Source organism: Gekko japonicus, unplaced genomic scaffold (assembly GCF_001447785.1).
Source record: "Gekko japonicus isolate JY-2015 unplaced genomic scaffold, Gekko_japonicus_V1.1 scaffold697, whole genome shotgun sequence".
In the NCBI taxonomy this organism is placed as follows: Eukaryota; Metazoa; Chordata; class Lepidosauria; order Squamata; family Gekkonidae; genus Gekko; species Gekko japonicus.
Genome location: NW_015160230.1, coordinates 785,630 through 807,604, shown reverse-complemented (window position 1 = coordinate 807,604; position 21,975 = coordinate 785,630). Strand labels below are relative to the sequence as shown.

Below are 21,975 nucleotides of genomic sequence, written 5' to 3'. Positions count from 1 at the left end.
GTGGGGCTTACATCTGAGTAAGCATGTTTAGGATTGGGCTCCAACTAGTGCCCAACATTTTCCAGAAGGAAAAAGTGATAAGATACTTGGGTGGGGGGCAGTGTTTTGCAATTAAATGAAAAGTTACTGTCCATGTTTTTGGTAGGCAGTGGCAAATATAACTTGCAATGAAACCTACTACAAAGCTCAGTGTACTGATACACTAGAAGAATAAGATGGTTCACATGGACTCAGCAGATGATCCTTGTGAGATACAGGATGGCATCTCCTGGATCCCAATACATGCGATTTGCTGGTCACTGGTTCCAGCAGAGAGCTCACAAGAATCTATACATGACTTGCTGTGTCATTTATAATGCTTATCCTCAGTAGTCAGATTTTTTTTTTCTATGCTGCTCTTTTTTAATAGAAAAAAGAAGCATTTCACATGCTTAGGCTTGCCAAGTCTCCCCCCACCCCCGGGCCACCAGCGGGGGATGAGGGCAGGGTTGCCAGATCCAGGTTGGGAAACTCCTGGAGATTTGGGGATGGAGCCTGGGGAAGACAGGGACCTTAATGGGAATCTGATCTCTCTAGCCTGGAGAGGAGCTGCAATTCCAGGGGGATCCCAGGTCCCACCTGGAGGCTGGCATATTTCAGGAGATTGTTAAATGCATGCTTTCACATGTTTTTTGCATTTACATTTCTTTTTCTTTCAAACCAGGCTGTTTTTTTAAAAAGAGCCGTGTGTTGTAATTGAAATAAACCTCAAAACATTTCCAAAACAAAAAAGTTTTTATCCAGACTGGGGGAAAAGAATCTTACTGCAAGTCAACAGAGCAGCAAAAGTGACTAAGTAAACTGCAATAAACTTCTAATCTAACCAATTTAACTCTTAATGGGAACAGAACATTTTCCCTTCCCAATGCATATGCGCACACACACACAAATTCCCAAAGCCTTTAAGTTCCAAAAATGCATTGGACATTGCAGGGAAAGGGCAGAAGCTTTGCTAATCATGGACACTATTTAATAGGATCCCCTGCCAGTAACACTGAAATTCACACACTATTGTAGTTGTGCTAGTCACACACCTGGGTGTTTGTCACCTGTCAGGTATCTCACTGTACAATTTGGTGCAGTGTGCAGACGTACAAAACTGGTTTGATCGGACACCAGGGCAGGACAAAAAAGTGAATGTGTATACCACAGGCAATGGCATGCTTATGACATCACCCTTCCACATACACAATAACAAACTAGCTAGGGCACCTCATCTGTATACAGCCTCAGAACATCAGGAGACACTTGTCAGACAGAGGTCAAATTAAACATGTGATTGTGCTTATACACCATTCACACACCAGTTGTGGGTAATTCAGTAGGAATTGCAGCTACAGAACTGTGCTAGCTGATGTTGTGAAGGGATAGTCAGAATAGCAGTGTAGTCTTTAGGAAGATACCTACATTTTATGAATTGGGCTGGAAAAAGACTACACTTGATACAGTAGGTAAGTGTGAAGAAAGCCTGCCCAAACCCACCTCTCCCTCTTCAGATACTTATTAGAAGGCATACCAATAAGCACCTGAAAAAACACAAGTGCATCAGTAACCACACAGATTCTCACATGGAGCACTTGCACATCACTTTGCACACTAAACACATCATGAGAGCCAGGCCTGGGCCCTCCCCCTTAGAATTACTTTGCAACATACAGGAAAATATAAAGCCCTTGCCTCTCTTTAGGATATGAGTTCTGCTGGTCCCCAGTCACCTGCCTGAAGTCAGTGACATATGGGGCCCCATCACAAAGGATGCTGTGGCAGCAACAAAACTACCGTCATGCAGCTTGACGTCTGAGAGCATTAGTCATGCAGGATGACTGTGGTTTCACTGCAACCTAGTCTATCAAAGAAGAAAACCTGTAAGGCTGTGATGCATTCTGCACTTGCTGCTTACAACAGCGCTCTCTATGATCGGCACAGGAGAAATGCCAACTTTACATAAGAGCATAAGAGAAGCCTATGTTGGATCAGGCCAATGGCCCATCTAGTCCAACACTCTGTCACACAGTGGCCAAAAATACCAGGTGCCATCAGGAGGTCCAGCAGTACTACTAGGCCAAACTATATATTATTTGTCTCATTCCCTATACATACAGGGACAGTCAAACTCACATGAACATGAGCCACATGTGAAGAGATTCACAGATCTCACAGTATGACCAATGGTATGCAATTATCATTTCCTTTTTTCACAAATTATTACTTCTGATTGGATCAGATCCACTCCTCAATTTATTCTACTTCTACTGCCAGTTTGCACACATAACGTGTCCAGCAGTTTTGAGTGCCCAGCTTAATTGCAAAGGTCATATCTTCAGCTGGTGTAAAATGGCAGCACTCAATTTTGTGACTGATTTAGACTAGCTGATGACCTTGGATAAATCTTTAAGACCTTAGCAAATATCCCCATAAGATACAGAAGAATAAATCAGACCTTTTATATGGGATGAAAGATTCATTTCTCTTGACAGAAGACATGGAAGGCTGACTTACTCTCTCGTGTCCATAGTGTCTGTACTATGAAGCGCTCCAAGAAAGATTCTAGAAAGGGCAGTCACAGACTGTGCTAGCATATGTTTAAGCTGTTTCCTATGCATTCAAAAGTATGGCTGGTGGCCAAAAACATGGATTTTAAAAATCATCCTAATAGACCACTAGGATTGGAAGGTTTAGGGAAATCTTTCTACTGGCTAGTTTTCTTATTGTATCAAACCAGGCGTTAGTTGCAGGAACCTGGATGCTGCTGCCCATCAGGGTGACTATAGGCTTTAAGGCCCGTGGCTCCACTACAGAGATGTTATAGGAATCCATGTTCTGTGATGCAGAGGTGGGAGTGTGATGGCAAGACTCAAGTTAGGAACAAGGAGGGAAATGTACAAAAAAGATATAAAGGGCAGCTGGGCTTAACATAGAGGTCCCACAAATAATGAAGCACCATTAATATTTCTCCTTCAAAAAGAATTCCTCTCCCCAGGCATGGAAATGAGGAAGAGAACAGGAAAACAAGAGAAAGACCAAGTCCAAACAAGGTCTGATGAGAAGAGTTTAATAGAGCAGACAGAGGTCTGATGCCCTCATCCCACTGTACCTCACCCTCCAAAAAATACTAAATTTCTCCACCCAAGATTAGATATATGAGAACAGGGGGATTTAAAGATTTTTGAAGCCCTCAGTACTTCTTCTGTTTACTCACAAAGGTTTCAGGAAATGGAAACAAGGGTTAAGAATAGACTTGGGGCCAAACTCCAGGCAATAGCATAATTCACAGAGAGAAGAAAGTGACAGAGACGACCCACCCAATAACTTTCCTAACATATGTAATAGTTAATTGTTTCTCATTGATAGTATTGATTATTTTAAAGGCACAGGAAAAAATAGATACTAATATTTTCCTAAACTTGTGCTGTGGTGGTCCCATCATCTGCCAGAGGCTCATGCAGGGATCTCAGTTTACGAAAAAAATATCCCTGTGTTTCCTTGAAGGCCTGGGATACATTAGGCATTAGTCAGGCATCCCTGAAAGTTCTACAGTCAGATCTCTACTGTCACACTGGACTTGAAAAGGATGAGGGCAGGTGACAGCGGCATACAAGAGTTCCGTAACAAACAACAAACAACAGAAAATATAGGGCTCAGCAGCTCATGTTAATAGTGGGACAGTCCTGAAGTATTAGCCAGAGGGACTGTCAACAATATAACAAGCTGCATGTTTCTCAAGTAGGAAATGAATGCCCTAGGTCTCTTAGGCCCCAAGATTTATAACTAACTATTCGGGGAGCTGAGCATATATTTCTAGCTTTGGATACCCAAGGAGGACCACTGGTTGTGCTGTATTTAAAAATAAAACAAGCTCCAGAAGACACTGAAACACATTTCTGTGACTGGCATCAGAGGAGTGACAAAAAGACTCCGAAGATGTGGCTTCCACATAGTGAAGGGATCTGCCATCACTATATGCATAAAGCATAGCACAGGGAAATAGTAGCCAGCAGCTACTGTACAGGTTAATATAATAATAATTGCTGGCCATCAAGTCACAACAGACTCATGGTGACCCCAGGCCCATAGGGTTTTTCAAGGCAAGGGATGAGCAGAGGTGGTTTTTGCCATTGCCTTTCTCTGCATTAGCAACCCCAGTCATCCTTGGGTTCAGCACCTGTGGCTCAACATGTACACAATACACACCTGTGTATGACTAGAAAACAGCCACAATATCTTTACCCACTAGGGGAACCAAGCCTTTTGCTGGCAAAAGGTGTTAGACATTAACCCAGTTGTGTTCAAGGAAGCACATTCAAACGTCACAATGCAATGGACAGAAACACCACATCCTCCTTCCTTCCAGCATACTGAAAGTAAAAATATTCCCTCTGTTTTCTCCCTTCTTTTGCTGCTAAGTCAAGTGCATAGTTTTTGCTTTTTTATTACAGCTGCCGAGTCAAAGGAGTGCTTGCTGTTGAAAGTACCCAGATGATCCAGGGTCTGAAGCACTAGTGTCTCAGCTCTCCCTATGCCCCTTACTCACCCAGCTTAGCTTAGCTAGTTTTCTTTAAACTGATAAAAAAACAGCTGTGAAGAAACAAATGCCACACAGCTTAGGACTTATGGCCAAAGTTACAATGTACAATAATGTACATTTATAAAAAAAAATTAAACACAGATGAAATAAACGTTTTGTTGCAACCATGTACAGTCTAGGACCACAAGAAGGCTTCTGGTTTGAGTGAGAGGAAGGCATCCCATAACAGTCACGGAGGGAGGCCTGCATGACCACTGGACAGCAGCAGAGATGGACACAGCAGGCACATTTCCTACACTGCTGTGAAAAGAGATGAACATGTATATAAGAAAAGGCACTGTCTGTTCTTCGTGGGTAAGAGGAGGGCTCAGGAGCAAGGGGTGTAGGTTCCTTATTGCTTATCAACCGCTCCTTGTTCAGCAGAGCTTTCCTTGTTGGTGGTCTGTGCATGCCAAGGTGTCTCTTTAAAGACAAACCAGCAGTTTCCAGCCCACAGTATAAAGTTGACAAAACCAAACAGCTGAAAAAGAAAGAGAAAAGTGCACTGTTAATGGTAAAGCTACTTGTAGCCAATCTCACAGAATGTATTTGTACTCAAAGCCTACACCAGGTCAACGAATGACCTTTTACTATACTATTGTTCAAGCTAAAAAAAGAAGGAGTCCCAAATACCCCCTGGATTTCAATGCATATATCTGCACTAATCCATATTTGTGATTGTGAGGACTAAATCAAATGTTGGAGTCAATTAATCCATAATAAAAGAATATGACCTTGAACATCTGTCCCATGTGATTGTCTGCTCTCCAACAGCTGAAGTCTGTGGTGAGATCACCACTGACAGGTGACATTATAGATATTATACAATCTTTTACACATGCAGTTTAAACCAACAACTGCTATGATGGTGGTGCATAAGCAGTTATAGATTTACTTTGTTTTCTGGTGACTACCTAGAAAATGCCCATCATGAAAAGGGCACTCAGCACAAGTGGCCAAAGTATTCTTTGCTGGTGAACAAGAAGGTAAAGGAGCAGTCTATCTAGAAGTGCACTTAGCACCACATTGCTTGTCTGTGCGTTATGTTTTTTAAAAGGATAAGATTCAGTTAGCGTTCTATTGTTAGCAGTGGTTTGCTGTGGCAAACATATGTTGTGGATGCTGCTTACTTGACCAGACTTGAGTGTCTGACTCACTATCGTTATACTTCTGAAATTAAATTAGACCTTTTTACTCTGCCCAAAGATCCCTGTAAAGCACAAAAAAAATCACACATCTCCAGTATCATGCTGGCTAAGCTCTACTAAATTGATGGAGCTCCACCAGTTCGGTATCTGGTCCAATGCAGCTGATGCCTCTATGTTTTCCTCCCCAAGTTACACAACCTCATTCTACAGACAACTCTTACCACAGAGATGTTGGCTAGTCCCATGGAGGGTGTAGCCCCTGCATTGCATACAGCAGTTTTGAGCTGGCACACGGACATAGCAGCAATGAGGCTGGAGGGCCGAGTGGCCCCTTTTACATCTGACAGGCCCTTGCCCCAAGCTGAAAATGCCACAAGCCAGAAAAAAGTAAATGAGACGGTGATACAGAAGTCCTGGAGAGGAAAAAAAAGAGATGAGTTTCTGTCAATAGAACGGCTCTTGCTATTGGTCCAAAATAATGGACATTAAGGTTTTTGGACACTGGCCTATCCTCTGCCATAGGCCAAACTGTCATGACATTCCAACCACATCTCTGGAATGATTCACAAGTGATATGAGGGCATCAAAATTCAAATGACTACAGAGATTGATAAACAGAAAAGGGTTTAATGTCACAGTCTAGAGACTTTACCAGACAAGGAATAGCTAAACCTCGGCTTCTGGGTTTTTAAAATAGTTGCGTAGAAGCAGGATTTTCAGTACACATAGTTTGTCATGTCACAGTACTCGGACCCTGTTTACATAAGTAGCAAATGGAGGTTGTAGAGGAGATTGTACAAATTCACACTATGGATGGGGAATTCCATTTCTGAATACTCAGTCATGCAAATACTTTTCAAGTACTGTTTTTTCCCCTACAAGAGGAAGAAACATTCATAACACTGGCGACAATATCGAGTCCTGCAGAACTCCACAGGAGCTCTCATGCTGCAGAAGTTACATCATCAATAACCACTTTTTGCATACAGTCAGATTTGGAGGGGGGGAAGACCAAACCCTTTTAGTGCAAAACCTCTAATACCACCTCCATATTTATTTATTTGATTGATTGATTAGACTTTTATACTGCCCTCCCCATAAGTGGGCTCAGAGTGGTTAACAACACAATTATAAAAATATAAATCAAAATAAATTGTCTAAAATACAGATCTAGTTAAACTTAACCCCAACCCTGACATGGTGCCATAATACAGTTTTAGCCCCTCAATTTGTAATTAAAAATTAACAGTTAACAATGAAGGGAGGGGAGTGGTAGCAGTTTGCAAGGCAGAAAGTTGTTAATACTAGCCACTGAAACCATTAAAAACTTTTGCTGTTTTCAACTGTATGCTTGGTGGAACATCTCTGCCTTGCAGGCCCTGCAGAATTGTAATAGATCCCGCAGGGCCCTGATGTTAGTTGGCAGAGAGTTCCACCAAGTTGAAGCCAGGGCCAAAAAGGCCCTGACTTTGGATGAGGACAGCCAGATGCTCTTTGGGCCAGGGACTTCCAGTAGATGTTGTTCACTTGAGCGTAATACTCTCTGAGGGACAGACCAAGAGAGGCAGTCCTACAGGTACGTTGATCCCTGACCGTTTAGGGCTTTAAAGGTCAAGACCAAAACCTTTAACCTGACCCAGTACTCGACTTTGAGCCAGTGCAGCTGCCAGAGCACAGGTTCTATGTGTGCAGTTATCGGTGTCTCTGTGAGGACCCATGCCTCTGCATTCTGGACAAGCTATATTTTCCAGGGTAGCCCAGTGTACAGTGAGTTGCAATAATGAAGCCTAGAGGTGACCGCTGCATTGATTACTGTGGCTAGGTAAGGGTAAAACAGGTATAGGGTCAGCTGCCTGGCTTGGTGTAGTTGGAAGAACGCCAGCCTGGCCACATTTGTGACCTGAGCCTCCTTTGTCAGGGAAGCATCCAGAACCACACCCAAGCTCTTGACCTCCTGTGCTGGTGTTAAGGGCACATGATAAGGGTAATCTGGAGGTTGAGCACTTGAATGAGATTTCAAGAGATAGCCATCTTGGTTTTTATGCGAGGAGTACTGAATATATTTTTCTATGATTATAACTGGTTTTAAAAATTTTAATGTATGTATTGTTTTATGTTATGTTATGATTTGGTAATATGACTTGTAAGCCGCCCTGAGCCTACGGGGAGGGTGGGATAGAAATACAAATAATAAATAAATAAATAAATAATCAATCAAGGGCTGGGAGCTGGCACCCCACATCCATGTCTCCCCGACCCGGCCAGGGAACCTCCGTCTTTGATGGATTCCATCTCAACTGGCTCTGCTTCAGCCACCCCACCATGGCCTCTGAACCCTCGGCCAAATTTCTTGGGACAGCGTCCAGCTGGCCATCCATCAGCAGATATCGCTAGGTGTCATCAATGTACTGATGGCAGCCCAGCCCAAACCTCTGCACCAGCTGGGCAAGGGGCGCCATGTAGATGTTAAACAACATCAGGGAGAGGATAGCCCCCTGAGGGACCCCACGTGTCATGGGGTATCAAGAAGACACCCTCTCACCCAGCACCACCCTCTGTCCCCAACTATGGAGGAACGAGGCAACCCACTTCAGGGCTGTCCTGCATACTCCACTGTTGGCGAGGTGGTGGACCAGCAGATCATGATCTACTGAATTGAATGCAGCTGTCAGGTTGAGCAGTAAGAGCAGCACCGACCTGCCTCGATTCAACAGCCTACGGAGGTCATCCTTGAGGGTGACCAGCACAGTCTCCATCCCGTGGCCAGGGCAGAAGCCAGACTGGAAGAGGTCTAGTGCCGAAGAGGTCAGGCATCTTCAAAGAATGGCATGGTAAAGCAGCTCATTAATCTAGCAATACTAACAAATCAGCATTGCCAGTCTACTTGAAGACACGAAGCTCCACCACAGCAGCCAAGGCCGGAACAAGACCCAGAACATTCCCCAGTGCCTAATAAATCAAAGTCCCTCCTCCCAGCACCACTTTCTCATCCACGCATTGAGACCCCTAATGTGTGCCTGTCTAGCTGGCCCTTTGCGTGGAACTGGCAGCACTTCTGAGAATGCTACCTTTGAGGTCCTGGCCTTTAACTTTCTGCCTTGTCACTGAAATTGTTCCTGCAAGACCACACGACTACATTTCCCAGTGTCATTGGTGCCAAGGTGCACCATGACTGCTGACTCCTCCCCAGCACTATCAACCTATCTAGACAGTGTGTGATGTCCGCAACCTTTGCACCAGGCAGACAAATCAGTGTGCAGTTAAAATGCCTGTCACAAACCCCACTCTTTATATTCCTAATAATCAAATCACCCACTACCAACAGCCCACCTTCCCCCCAACTCCAGGGGGGTATCCTCAGTATGAGAGGCTATTGGCCCATCACCAAAGAGTGGGGTCACTTCTAAGGGATCACATCCCTCCTCCTCAAACACCCTCTAACCTTGAGACTCTCACTCTGCACAACAGCAGAAGAGGTGTTTTTGCCCATAGTCATAGGTGCTTCAGAATTAAAGTCTTGCATAATAAAGTTGATAACCAAACAATATATTGTGTGCCAAGTTGAGGTCTTACCGCAAAAGGAAGTCTCTTGTCCTCTTTGTAGAGGGAGTGAAATCGCAGATAGACAGCAAGGGCTGCCATGGTATACAGGAAAGAGAAGACACCCAAGGTCACAAAGAACTCAGCAGGTGCTGAAAAGTCTCCCATGAGATGCAGCGTCCTTTTATCAGTAGAATCCGGATCACAGACTGGCATGTCAAATGGAACTTTGTACAACCTGGTCAAGATGAAATGGAGAAGGAAGAAAAGAACATATTTGGTATAGGCTAAGTGCCTGGTACAGAAGTGCCCAGTCACAAGGACCTCTTGCAAACAGGAAGGCAGCTTGGGCCGAACAGCTTTTGCAGGATTCTGAAACCATACAAAAACCTGCAGAAACTGTTTTCCAGAAATGGAAGTGTCTTCTCAAACCACCTCTCAGAAAAAAACCTATAGTCTGTCTTTAGCCATTATGAGATGAAGCCCTGTCACTGAAAAGAACACATCCAGGTCTGTTTGTCCTCAGGAATACACCGCTTTCAAAAGCTGGTGACAGGAAGAGCTTTCCTGATTCAGGCTGCCATGATAGCACATCTTACCAAGAAGGAGCAACCCCTCTTGGGTGGCTCAGCTATGTTTCAAATGATGTTTGCATGAATGTGACATCTGCACTGTCCACGAGGCAGAGAAAAATGCATATCCTTTTTTGAAAGAGAGCGAGCTTCAGCTCTAGATCACAGGGAGGTTAGGTTTCTTTAATACTACCTAATGTGATGTTAGCTCCCTACCAAGATTGCCAAGGAGCTGCGGTGGCTCAAGTGGTTAAGACGCTGAACTGCAGGCTGTGGAAGGTCAGTAGTTCAGCAGTTCGAGACCCAGGTGCCGCATGACGGAGTGAACTCCCATCTCTAGTTCCAGCTCCTGCCAACCTGGCAGTTCGAAAGCAAGAAATTGCAAGCAGATAAATAGGTACCACTTTGGTGGGAAGGTAACAGCGTTCCGTCCGCCTTGGTGTTTAGTCATGCCAGCCACATGACCACGGAAACGTCTTCGGACAGTGCTGGCTCTTCGGCTTTGAGACGGAGATGAGCACCGCAACCCTAGAGTCGGATTCGACTGGCTTTCAAGCAAGGGAACCTTTAATGTGATGTTAGCTCTCTACCAAGATTGCCATTAGGTGGAAGAGTCTGATAGACATCTCCTTCCTCAGTAACTTACTGACCTTAGTCAGGTAACCACCAGACGACAGGATCAGTTTTTCCAGCTCACACTGCCAGTTCCTCAAAACAATGTCACTGCTGTTGCACACAATTATAGCTTTCATAGTGTACAGAAAATGAGGTTGGCCAGGCTTGGGCTCTATACAGGTATAAAACAATGTGAAGTGACCTTCTGCTGAGACTACATCACAGTTGTAGGAACTTAACTTTTCGTCCCAGAGAGGAGCAATCGTAGCTTTCAACCTGACTTATAACAAGTTGTACACACCAGCAGTGCTGGGTATACCGACAGCTTTCAGCCACTTCCCACCTAGACCATTTGAACCAGGATGGTATTGCTGTTAGAAGCTCTGCAGCTTGAATCCCCAGCAACAGTTTCCATCTTAAAACTGTCTTAATGCAAATTGAACTAGTTTTTTCTCCTTTTGCATTTTTGAAATTTTCCAATTACACATGACCAATCTGATTGGTGAATTAGATTAAATTCTTTACAAGGTATGTGAAACTGTGACCGATTCCGCAAAAGCAGTTGTTTCGCCCTCGGTCTCCTGGTTTCCCATTGTACTGCTCAATTTTCCACTATTTGCTGTGCGGCTGCATTTTGACCCATATCTCCCCCCAATTTCCCCCAAGTCTTCTTGATCCTAAAAAATAAGGCTAGAGAAGATGTGGGGGAAGTCGGGGAAGATTTGGGTCAAAATGCAGCCGTGCAGCAAATAGTGGGAAATTGAGATGTACAACCGGGGGTAATGGGAGACCAAGGACAGAACAACTGCTTTTGCAGAATCAGGCTGTACTACTGATTCTAATCCAACTGGGTTCACTGAAACCAGCTCAGAATTCAGCCTGACATTTTCCGGCTACATTTCTATAGCAAAATGCAAAAATAAGTATGACTTTAAATGAATGACCAGATTTCATGAACTGTATGTTGCATATCTCCTGGAAGAACTATAAAGAAAGTATTCTTTAGGCTTGTATGTTAACAGTTTAAGACAGGAATCTAATAGCATGTGCAGCTACTAATTTAACCAACAATACCGGACTGCAATCTGAATATCAGGCTCCCTACAATTAAGATATACCCAATAAAAGATATATTTATATTCCCCACAACCAGAAGATTACAGGAGGCAGTTATTTGCCATAAGACATAACTATATATGCTCTTACATGATTTAGAAGTTAAGCAGCAAGATGGAGCTCAGATGACAGGAGCTAAGGCCTCTTCCATTTAAGCCACTTAGACAACAATTAATTATTTCAAGAAAATATTCACTAGATATTCTATTCTGTGCTGTCACCTCTGACACTACAACCACCCCTCACAATTTGTTCTACTTCTTGTCAAAGGCATTTCAATAGACTTCATAGACATGCCTCTATTTATAGCTATTAGACGTTGGCAGGGATGCAAAGATGCACTGTGATACAGCCATGTTCACGTCTTTCATACACAGAGCACAGGATCAATTTCAGTCTAACTTTGGTTCCTTTTCTTCTCAGCTAACAAGTCTTGTGAGGGATCTCTAACAGACAAGGCTTTTGCTGTTGTTGATTTCTTGCTGTATAATACAAGCAACCTTCTCCTGGTTTGGCATGCCAAAAAGACCCAAGAAAATTGCTCTTTTAGCAGTGCCAAGTGATGAAAGTGGCAAACGTTCATTTGCAGGACACCAATCTCTATAGCCTACCACAAACTAAGCTAGAACTTTAAGATATAATAATGATGGTTAAGTTGGGGGTTGGGGAAGAGAAAGAAGAGATACTAGCAAAAATGAACCTCTAACAACATATTTATAAGATTCACAACACTAGCACTGATCAGTACAGGGAAATATTTGATAGACTTTCTATACAGAGTTATCCTTTAAAGCTTTAGCCATATTAAATCTATTGTTTTCAACTTGTATTTTGGCCCAAAACCAAGCCCTCAAAATGGTTTGCATTTAAAATACATTTAGAATGTTCTTAAACAACAACAACAAAAACCTTGATAGAAAACATCACTAGGAAGCTAGTGTGTTAAAATTAGCAACATTCACCCATGAAGTTTTCTGTGGATCTCCTAAAACTGCACATCAACACACATGCTAATTTGTCTTGCAATGTGACAAAGATCTTGTCAACATGACTAAATAGACTTCATCAAGAATATAGGTCAAGAAAATGGAACATAATAGGGCATGCAGTAGCAACAGCCAATATATACAGTAGGCCAACTCTAAAGCCAACAGTATTCCCTTAATTGTGTAACTTTAGCCTACGAAGCTGACTTACTCATGTGAGCGCAAATGCTAGCTGCTCCTTTGTTCAATCATCCCAAATGGCTAATTTTAAAACACCTCTTCTTCAAACATGCAAGGAACTAATCAGATAGTGCATAGTGTAACTACCTACATTCTATGTCTATTTACCAAATTAGTGCTTTTTCACCCATCCATGATCCAATGGTAATTTTTTCTCTGCTGTGAATGATGGCTCAGCTGTAGGTCACCTTAAGTTGAACTGACTTTCCCATCAGTCAGCAACACTAAATTTATCTAGAAGAACATTGCTAAAACATGTTACAGAAAACATGTTACAGAAGCACAGTAGGAATCCAAAGAACTGCACACCCAAGAGGACTTCTGCTTGTTTGAAACCAAGGAGACTCTCAAAAGTAGTTTGTAATGTAGTACAGCAGGGGACAGAAAGTCTACTGTAGAAAGAAATGTCAAAACTCTTACTAGGCACACTCAGTTTCAGTTGCTGTAACCCAAGAATATGGTCAAGTTGCTTGGTGAAAGGCAGCCTATCATATTAGTGCTTTGCAACTGTCAACATCTAACCATACTGAGTTGTGCAGGTGGGTCCAGGGAGTACTGAATGCTTCTTTAAAACAAAGAGATTATGCCAGCTTCCTTGAAGGAGATGGTCATGAGACCCCTTCCTGAAGAAACCCTCCATGGTCTCAGATTATTTGATTAACTGGTAGTAAACAACTCCTTTTTGGGGGTAAGGTGCTTGGGCTAACAGCAGCCACTCATCTCCCCATTTTCTTGGATAAGACAGTTCACCTGAACCAATTTAAATGCAGCAAGTTTGGAATGGAAATTGCCTTGGTCATTCTGACAGATGACTTTCAAGAGAAGAGAGAGAAGGCAAGCCTGACCCTGTTGATCCTCTTCAACATTTTGGTAGTTTTGATAATATCAAAGTACCACAGCTGACTGAGACCACAGCTATCAGAAGCACCATGCTCTGTTGGCTTTTCAGTCTTGCTAACCTACACCAGAAGGTAATACTAGGGGACAGATGCTCTGTGTGATGGATTTGCACTATGGAGTCCCTCATCCCTTCCCCCATGCCATTTGACATTTACATGAAACCACTGGGAGAGGGCTGGGAGAGGGTATGGAATGAGGTATACTCAGTGCCACGATGACACTGAGCTGTAGTGTCCTTTCTGTAAGAGTTACATGAGAGAGTGGTTGTCCTGAATGAATGTTTTGAAGTGGTAATCAACCGCACAGAGCCGATAAATAATAGTCCAGAGAAAATAGATGTGCTATTGATCAACAGCTTAGCCAATAATAGACCAAGTTTAGTATGGATGGGGTTGTACTCCCTGGTGGATTATGTTTGCAGCTTGCATGGTGGTGCTGGTGGTATCAGATCCAAGTCTGCACACAGAGACCCAGATCTCATCAGCAACACTTTTGTTGAGCTTTAGCTGGTTCACCAGCTGTGGCTCTTGCTTAAGAAGCACAATCTGGCTACTCTTACCTAAGCTCTGATCATATTCAGGTGCTGTATGGAAACTTTGGTTGGTGCAAAAAGCAGCAGCAAGATTGCTGATCGACATAAACTATAAGGAACAGATCTTAATGGTTCTGAAAGAGCTACGCTGGGCTGTTGCTTGTGGGGAACAATTCAAAGAGCTAAGCATTACTTTTAAAGCTCTATAAAATCCGGAACTAGGATATTTAAAGGACTGCTACCTTTAATACAAGCATGCCCAGCAATTAAGACCTTCTACAGAGACTGTGTTCTCATTCCCTGTGATGGTACCCCAAGCTCTGGAATTCTCTCCTTGCAGCTGTTTGCTTGATACAGAGCTCATTTAGCTTTTGGGTGCAAGGAAAATACTTTTCCCCTAGGTTCTTGGTTGACTGTTCCCCTGCCTTGGCTGGAATGGTCCTAATCATGCTTTATTAGATATTATCAGTTTTTATGGGTTTTTAAAAGAAATTAGTTTATTGTTGACTTTTAAAGAAATGTTTGACGGTGTTCTGTTCTGTTTTATGTGACAGCTAGCTCATTATTGATGATTTAGTGTTTTTAGCAGCTGATATCATTTTGGTGGATTGTTCTTATACTGGAAGCTGCCTTGTGAATACTTAAAAGTAAATTTAAAAAATTATTTTTAAATCTTAGCCACTACAAAAAGGGTTCTAGCAGTCACTTCAACAACATCTGCAAGTCTTAGAAACTTCAAACCCAACCTATTTTGAGTCACTAGTTGAACTTTCAGGGTCGACCTTCAGAAAGATCACTGTAAGAAATTAAAGAAACTTTGCCAAACAGAGGCACAATAAAGGGTTAAAAACAAATTAGTAGTCATTTTCCCTACTAAATTAAGAAGAGTCAGACATTCTCCAGCTTCATATAGTATCATAGATCAGGGCCTTCATTTACCTGAAGGGATATCCAAACTGCACAGTGATGGCGGTCATCTCTTTAGGCTCTGCATTGCATTTCACAGTAGCCCCTGTTTCTGCACTGAAAGAACCACAGGCTCCAAAAGCAAAAATGGCAAACAGCTGGAGAAAAAAGCAAAGAAGGTTAGTATCAGACGTTGCTACCAGACAAACAACAGCACAGATGCTCCATGCACAACAACACATCTGGGCAAACCATTCACTGTGAACTGATCAAGACCACCTTAGAAACCACAGACAACAATCCATATAAACTCAAGTTTAGCCTGGGAATCATAACAACTCAGAACAGTAACCATGAAATCAGATCACGTGCAGCCCATAATACCAACAATGGCAAGTTATCTGGCAGACTAATGTGTGTCAAAGAAAGCTGCAAATGACAAGTGCCTTTTTTCTTTGAGCCACTTTTTGCAAACAAAATACCCACAAGAGAATGAAAAATGGCAAAAAGGAAAACCTCAGTACCTAGATGTTTCACAGAGATACCCTCCAAAGCATTGGCCAACTTGCCACTACTATGACAGAAAATTCAATGGATGAAAAAGTTAGAACTAGTTCGTCTTTACAGAAAACAGTGCAGTTTATTTATTTATTTATTTATTGGATTTGTATCCCGCCCTCCCCAGATGGGCTCAGAGCGGCTTCCAACAGTGGCAAATGCCATAACAAACAGTTAAAACAGTATAAAACAATCAATAAATAAAGTGCGGTGCTCTAGATATTAACTTATCTCTCCAAGATGGGATCCTTTTATCAACCTAGCCTGACAACATAAGTTCTTGGTCACCTAGGCGTCTGCCCAGGGCCGGTTCACTTATAGGTCTAATCCACCATCATAGATGGCAACTCGGTGGTGGCACAATGGCGGCGGCGGCTCCTATGCAAAGGACTGGCGGAGGAATCACTGTCCATTTAAATCAATTCAGCTAGTTTATGCTCTGACTAGACAAGCAGAAGGGTGCTTAGTACAAATGTAAAAAAAAATAGAAAGATTTGTCCTGCAACCATACAAACATGCATAACTATAAAAGAGTTATTCCACCTTATTAGTTTTTAAATCTCTGTGTCAGTAACATGGAGCTACCTACAGTCCAGCCACAAGTAAAGGCAATTTTGTGCTCAACAAATGCTTGAAACTGACAGCCTTCCTAAATTAGAGTTGTTCCAATTTAGTACATCATGCAGACTAAAAGCTATGCATGCACTTGAAATCAGAGAAGCCCAGCAAGTACTGCAGGGTCTCAAGAATGACAGGTACATACAAGCAGGTGGTAGTAGCATGGAACCAGTCTCAGACCTCAATCTACTCTAAACATGCTAAGTATTACTACTACATAAATTTTGCTTGGATTATCTGACTTTGCATAATAAGATAACAATACGACACAAATAAGATTCCAGTATCACAAAAAATTCCAGAAAGTTCATGGCAGATGAGAAAATGAGGCAAATGTGTTCTGCCATAAAGAATCTTCACTTCTTATTCAGAAAACACACCCTCAAAACAGGCATCATACACAAGAAAGGCATCAATCACCAAGAATCTCCTACAAGTCTCATTAAGAAGCTTTTCATAAATACCATGATGGGCCAGAAAAAATACAAGAACTTGTGGGCACTCAATGAAATTGCTGAGCAGTCGGGTTAGAACAGATAAAAGGAAGTACTTCTTCACCCAAAGAGTGATTAACACATGGAATTCATTGTCACAGGAGGTGGTGGCAGCTACAAGCCTGGACAGCTTCAAGAGGGAATTAGATAAACATATGGAGCAGAAGTCCATCAGAGGCCATTAGCCACAAGGTATAGATAGGAACTCTCAGGCTGGGGCAAGTGATGCTCTGTCTTCTTGGTGCTTGGGGGTGGGGCAACAGTGAGAGGGCTTCTAGTGTCCTGGCCCCACTGCTAGACCTCCTGATGGCACCATTTTGGCCACTGTGTGACAGAGTGTTGGACTAGATGGGCCATTGGCCTGATCCAACATTGGCTTCTCTTATGTTCTTATGTAAAATAACTAACAAAGGACTGGGGGGTGGGGGCAAGATCTGCGCCAAGCTAGAAGGGATCAATATTCTGTTTTTTCACAAGAAAAAAGTTCTTGCGCACCTATTTACACATGGGCTGATTTTATAAGCTGCTGCACTGATGTAACAACACTTAAGATGCAGGCTTAAGGACACTTTCCAGGGAGCAAGCCCCATTACATAAGATGGGACTTATTGCTGAGTAGATTTGCTTAGGACTGCTCCTTTAAGGACTTGGAAAAGTCCTCTGAGCTATACCACTATATGTGGTACAATACAACAGACGAGCAACCCCAGATCATATGCCTGGCTTTTCAAGCTTTGTATGTCACTGATATACTAAAGTAACTTGGACTGCTTCCACGGAGATTATTCTCTGTGCAGCTCTAGTTGCTGCTGTGAGTGTAGAGGCATTTGTGATGGCAATGAAGCATCTACACAGAAGTTTGCCCTGTACCTTCCTTACCTCAGACCTCCTTGGCTGCCATAGGAGGGCTTTCTTCAGGCTTCAAAAAATCATAATAGCTCTATAGTGTTATAATGATCCACAAAAATAACATACTAGTTCCCAGCTTTCATCTGTTTTTAAAAAATAAGCCTCTCGCACTTCAAGAAAAATACAGTCAGTTCCTATCCCTATAACTCTGCAATGAAAAGGACTGGACACTTACTTTTTAAAAAGGAAATTCAGAAACAAGCACATTATTGCAACAGATCATTATAATACTATAGCAACTTAGTCATTACTGATTTTTGAAAGACCTCCAGTGTGTGAGTGTGGGGAGCAGAATGACAGCAGCAGGGTCTGAGGTAAAGAAAATGGTGATGATGCAGGCAAGACTGCAAAAATGCAGACCTTTCTCTTCACGTGGCAACTGAAGGAGCTTTTACTTTCCAAAAAATATCATACCAAACTGGGAGAAAACACAGACTGGTTCATCCAGATACACAAGCAAAAAAAGCAACATACTATATGAATCGCGTCTGCAAAAGAAGCATACTGCTAGTTACATTGTAGCATAACACCTGGGACAATGACAGACACAAGCACTAGAATTTGCAACAAGATGCTAATGTGCATGACTAGCGCACAAGACAGCAGATATTTTGCCAAATTAATACACGGTCCAGTTTCAAAGACTTAGGACTCTATAGAGGTCATTCACATTCCTCCTAACCCCTGACAAGCCAACAGCCTTGATGTAGCAAGCCTCGTCCAGAGACGTTTACAAGCAACCAGCTCATTGCCATCCTACACTGCTGGCAGAAATGGAACAGAGCATCATGCCAAAAACCTCTTCCTACTGTCTTTCTGTTAGTCCAACCCACGTGAGCTACATGATCCTGTCTACTCTCCATGAGGCATTCATTTAGTAGCTAATGATAGCACCACAGCTCCTATTGAAGCAGTTACTATTTGAAGGAGAGAGAAAAAAAGATTGAACTACAAGTGTCTGTTATTGAGCTTTCAGGAAAAAAAGAGGAGAAACAGTCTGAAGTGCCAGTTCTGTGTCGATACACATTAGAACTACACAAATTTAGGACCAAGTTTGCAGAAGTATTACATGGCAAGGGCACAGAAGAACATATGTTCCATTTCTAGCAGGAGTTCCTGGCACTGATCGTCTCAGCTTTCCAAATCCGTAAAATGCCAAGACAGCCAAGAAAAGGTATTTAAATATAGATAGGGAAGTGTTGTGTTAGAGCAAGATACCATCACTACACCAAATAACCTAGACAAGCCATGTGACATGACAAAAACTCCATGGTCATGAGAAAGAAGAAGAAGAAAAAGATGAGATTGGATTTCTACCCCGCCCTTCACTAACCAAAGGAGTCTCAGAGTGGCTTACAAACTCCTTTCCCTTCCCCTCCCCACAACAGACACCCTGTGAGGTAGGTGAGGCTGAGAGAACTCTGACAGAAACTGCTCTTTTTCAAGAACAGCTGTGCCAGACCTATGGCTTGCCCAAGGTCATCCAGCCAGGTGCAAGTGGGTTCTCCCAGATTAGAGTCCGCACACTTAACCACTACACCAAACTGGCTCTCGCATGCACAAAGAACAGATACAGCACAAAAGAATGGAAATGACTTATTTCTTTTGCCATGACTGAAACCGTTATTTTGACTGATAATCAAGTATTGTAATTGATTCTGCCAAAGCACTGCCTTGCATATTTCATTCAAAGAACTCAAAATATGCTAAGACCTAGAGGCTACGGGGCATCTTCCTGAAAAGATCCACCATTAAAGTCTCTGCTTAAGATGCCATATAAATTTTGGCCTGTTCTTCCAATGAAAACAACTATAACTGAGCCATGTAATTATTTTGTCACTGTAAGAATTCTAGGCTAAAATCTAAAGTAATCTGAATTTTCTCAGTAATCTTGAGGACTGTGCAGGTGGCAAATATAATGGAATGGAAATTTAAATAAATATAGTGGAAAATGAAAGAACCAAATGCCTAAAGGTGGAGGGAGAGAAGAAACAACTGTAAGATGATGTCATTATGTGAATTCATTATTTGCCTCTTATGCTAAATTTTGACCACTGTGTGTAGCCAGCCAATCCACCCAAAAGGTCTTCGAGACTTACTTGTGGGGGTCTTGATGCTTCTGTATGGAAACCATTGTCCTAAAATCATACATGGGCAGAGAGCTACCTAATAAATGAGATGTACACACCATGGGGGTGGGGGGGAAGTATTCGTGAATTTTCTTCATTGTGTAGAGGGTTGGACTAGATTACCCCGGAGATCCCTTCCAACTCTATGATTCTACAAAGTCTAAAACTGGCCAAGATTGCCACATAATTTTCTAGCCTCCATCCATCTCCTTTATCATGCCTTGCCCTCACCACTTTATGATCTTTTCAAAAAATTCAGGCAATATTGTCTCTATTTTGTGCTATTGCACAAATCACAGTCACCAGCCAGATGCCCCTTAAAAGACACTATCTACTTTTAGCAAAACTTCCCCCCTTTTACAGAGCTGTCACTTATGCACTAGGATTTATTTGTAAACTACCAGTGTAAACTACCAGTAGCACAGAGCCCCTGGGGTTTTTCTTCCTATAGCAGGGACATGGGCTTGCCCATTTTTTAAAATTATGGGGCACTTTGGGATCCAGTATGATTCATTTCTTCTTCTTCCGCTCACCTCTATGGCGGACAGAAACGGGGGAATTTTCAGTCACCATTTTTCCTACAGAAAGATTATCTTAAGTCTCTCCACACTTGGGCTCCAAGCTGTGGATCCAAGTAAATCTACCCACCCTTGGGAAGCCTGAGATCAGAGAGAGAATTCGTGAGCTCAGGGACAAGTTAAGGCGTGGTATGTGCAGGATCAGAGCTCCAGAAAGGTTAAACCAGCCTGAGTGAAATGTGAGCTGCTAACACCAGCTCCCATACATATCCCAGCCCATAAACCCAGAATCCTTGCTCATAGAAGGGCTGCCTGAGAGGCCATCCTGCCCAACTTACTCCTATACCCTGCCCTATTCCCATAGCCAGAAATCATACACCCCTCCGCCAATAATCCCATGCGTTCCTTTCCTTTCTGCAACCTCCCCTCTAGAGCCAGGGCACCACCAATGCATTGCTGGGCAGGAGCATCATCCCACCTCCCAACTGAAAGAGAACGAGCCAGAAAGTTGCAAGAGATGACAAAACTTACCCACTGCAGCACCTTAATGAATCCCAGGGGCTCCTCCAGGCGGCCCCAACGCAGCCCCAAAAGCAGCTGGGCCTGGCGAGGAAAGAAAAGGGGAGGGAGAAAGAAACAAGGGCCGGGAGTTCAGGTCAGCCAGGAGGGAAAGCAAAGGGGAGGGGGAAGGAGGAGGAGGAGGAACAGGAGAAGGGAGTCAGAAAAAGAGAGAGAACAATGCGGACCGGGCAGGGGGAGAGAGTGAAGGGGAGGCGGGGAGAGAACTAGAAAACCCAGTAAGGAAGGGGGCCCTACCGCCGGGCTTCGGGACTCCTTGTCCGCTGTCTGGGCGCTGGGCTCGGACATGCTCGGCGAGGGTCGGGTCCGTCTGTGCGCAGCCAGGCAGAGCGAGGCTTCCTTGCTCCTCCGAGGCTTGGGCGGAGGGCTTTCACAGGCGAGGGACGGCACGGCGGCGGGGCTGACGGCGGCCGGGACTGCAGCTCCCTCCTGAGAAGAGCTGCGAAAAAAAAAGCCCCGTCAAAACTCCTGTCAAACTCGCAAGGGAAAGTGAGAGCGTCACGTGGCGGCAAGCACGAGAGCGCGCGCACATGGACCTGGCCCGGACAGCTGCGGGCTGCGCCTCCTGGCCGCGTCCGGGCGGCAGCTCCACCCCCTCTAAGGGCGGGGCGGGCGCGGCACTGCACGGTCGCTTGCATGGCTCTTCGCGGCACACTTTCCCTGTAGCATCGCAATAGGAGACAGCGTGCCCCATCACTGACACGCACGGACGGTAGGTCACCCCAAACCCTGGGATCCTGTAGTCTGAGCCCATCTGGTTACAGTAAAACAAAGAAGGCAGAGAGGAAATGCATATTGCCGTTAAGATTGAAGGAAAATCTATTTTTGAACAAACATTTTCTCACTTTAGGTTGGATAAGCGCAATAAGCCATAAAGAGAAAGAGACAAATTACTGTATTTTAATCGGGTTTATTTCTATGTTTGCCATAGCTAAAGCTATGTTTGCCATAGCTAAAGCTCCCATTATATATCGATATAAGCCGAACGTTCAAAAAAAAAAAAAAAGCCCGC

At 43.4% G+C, this 21,975-nt stretch overlaps 1 protein-coding gene across 1 annotated transcript; it reads right to left on the bottom strand.

The window, feature by feature from the left end:
• Window positions 1–487: 487 nt before the first annotated feature.
• On the bottom strand, window positions 488–21,508 carry SYPL2 (synaptophysin-like 2). The gene is made up of 6 exons (XM_015412201.1): window positions 21,201–21,508; window positions 20,916–20,987; window positions 15,192–15,316; window positions 9,325–9,529; window positions 5,973–6,164; window positions 488–5,084 (listed from the first exon to the last, which is right to left on the bottom strand). Exons 1-6 carry the CDS (start codon window positions 21,249–21,251, stop codon window positions 4,956–4,958), a joined length of 774 nt encoding a protein of 257 aa, XP_015267687.1. The 5' UTR covers window positions 21,252–21,508; the 3' UTR covers window positions 488–4,955.
• Between the last annotated feature and the right edge of the window lie 467 nt (window positions 21,509–21,975).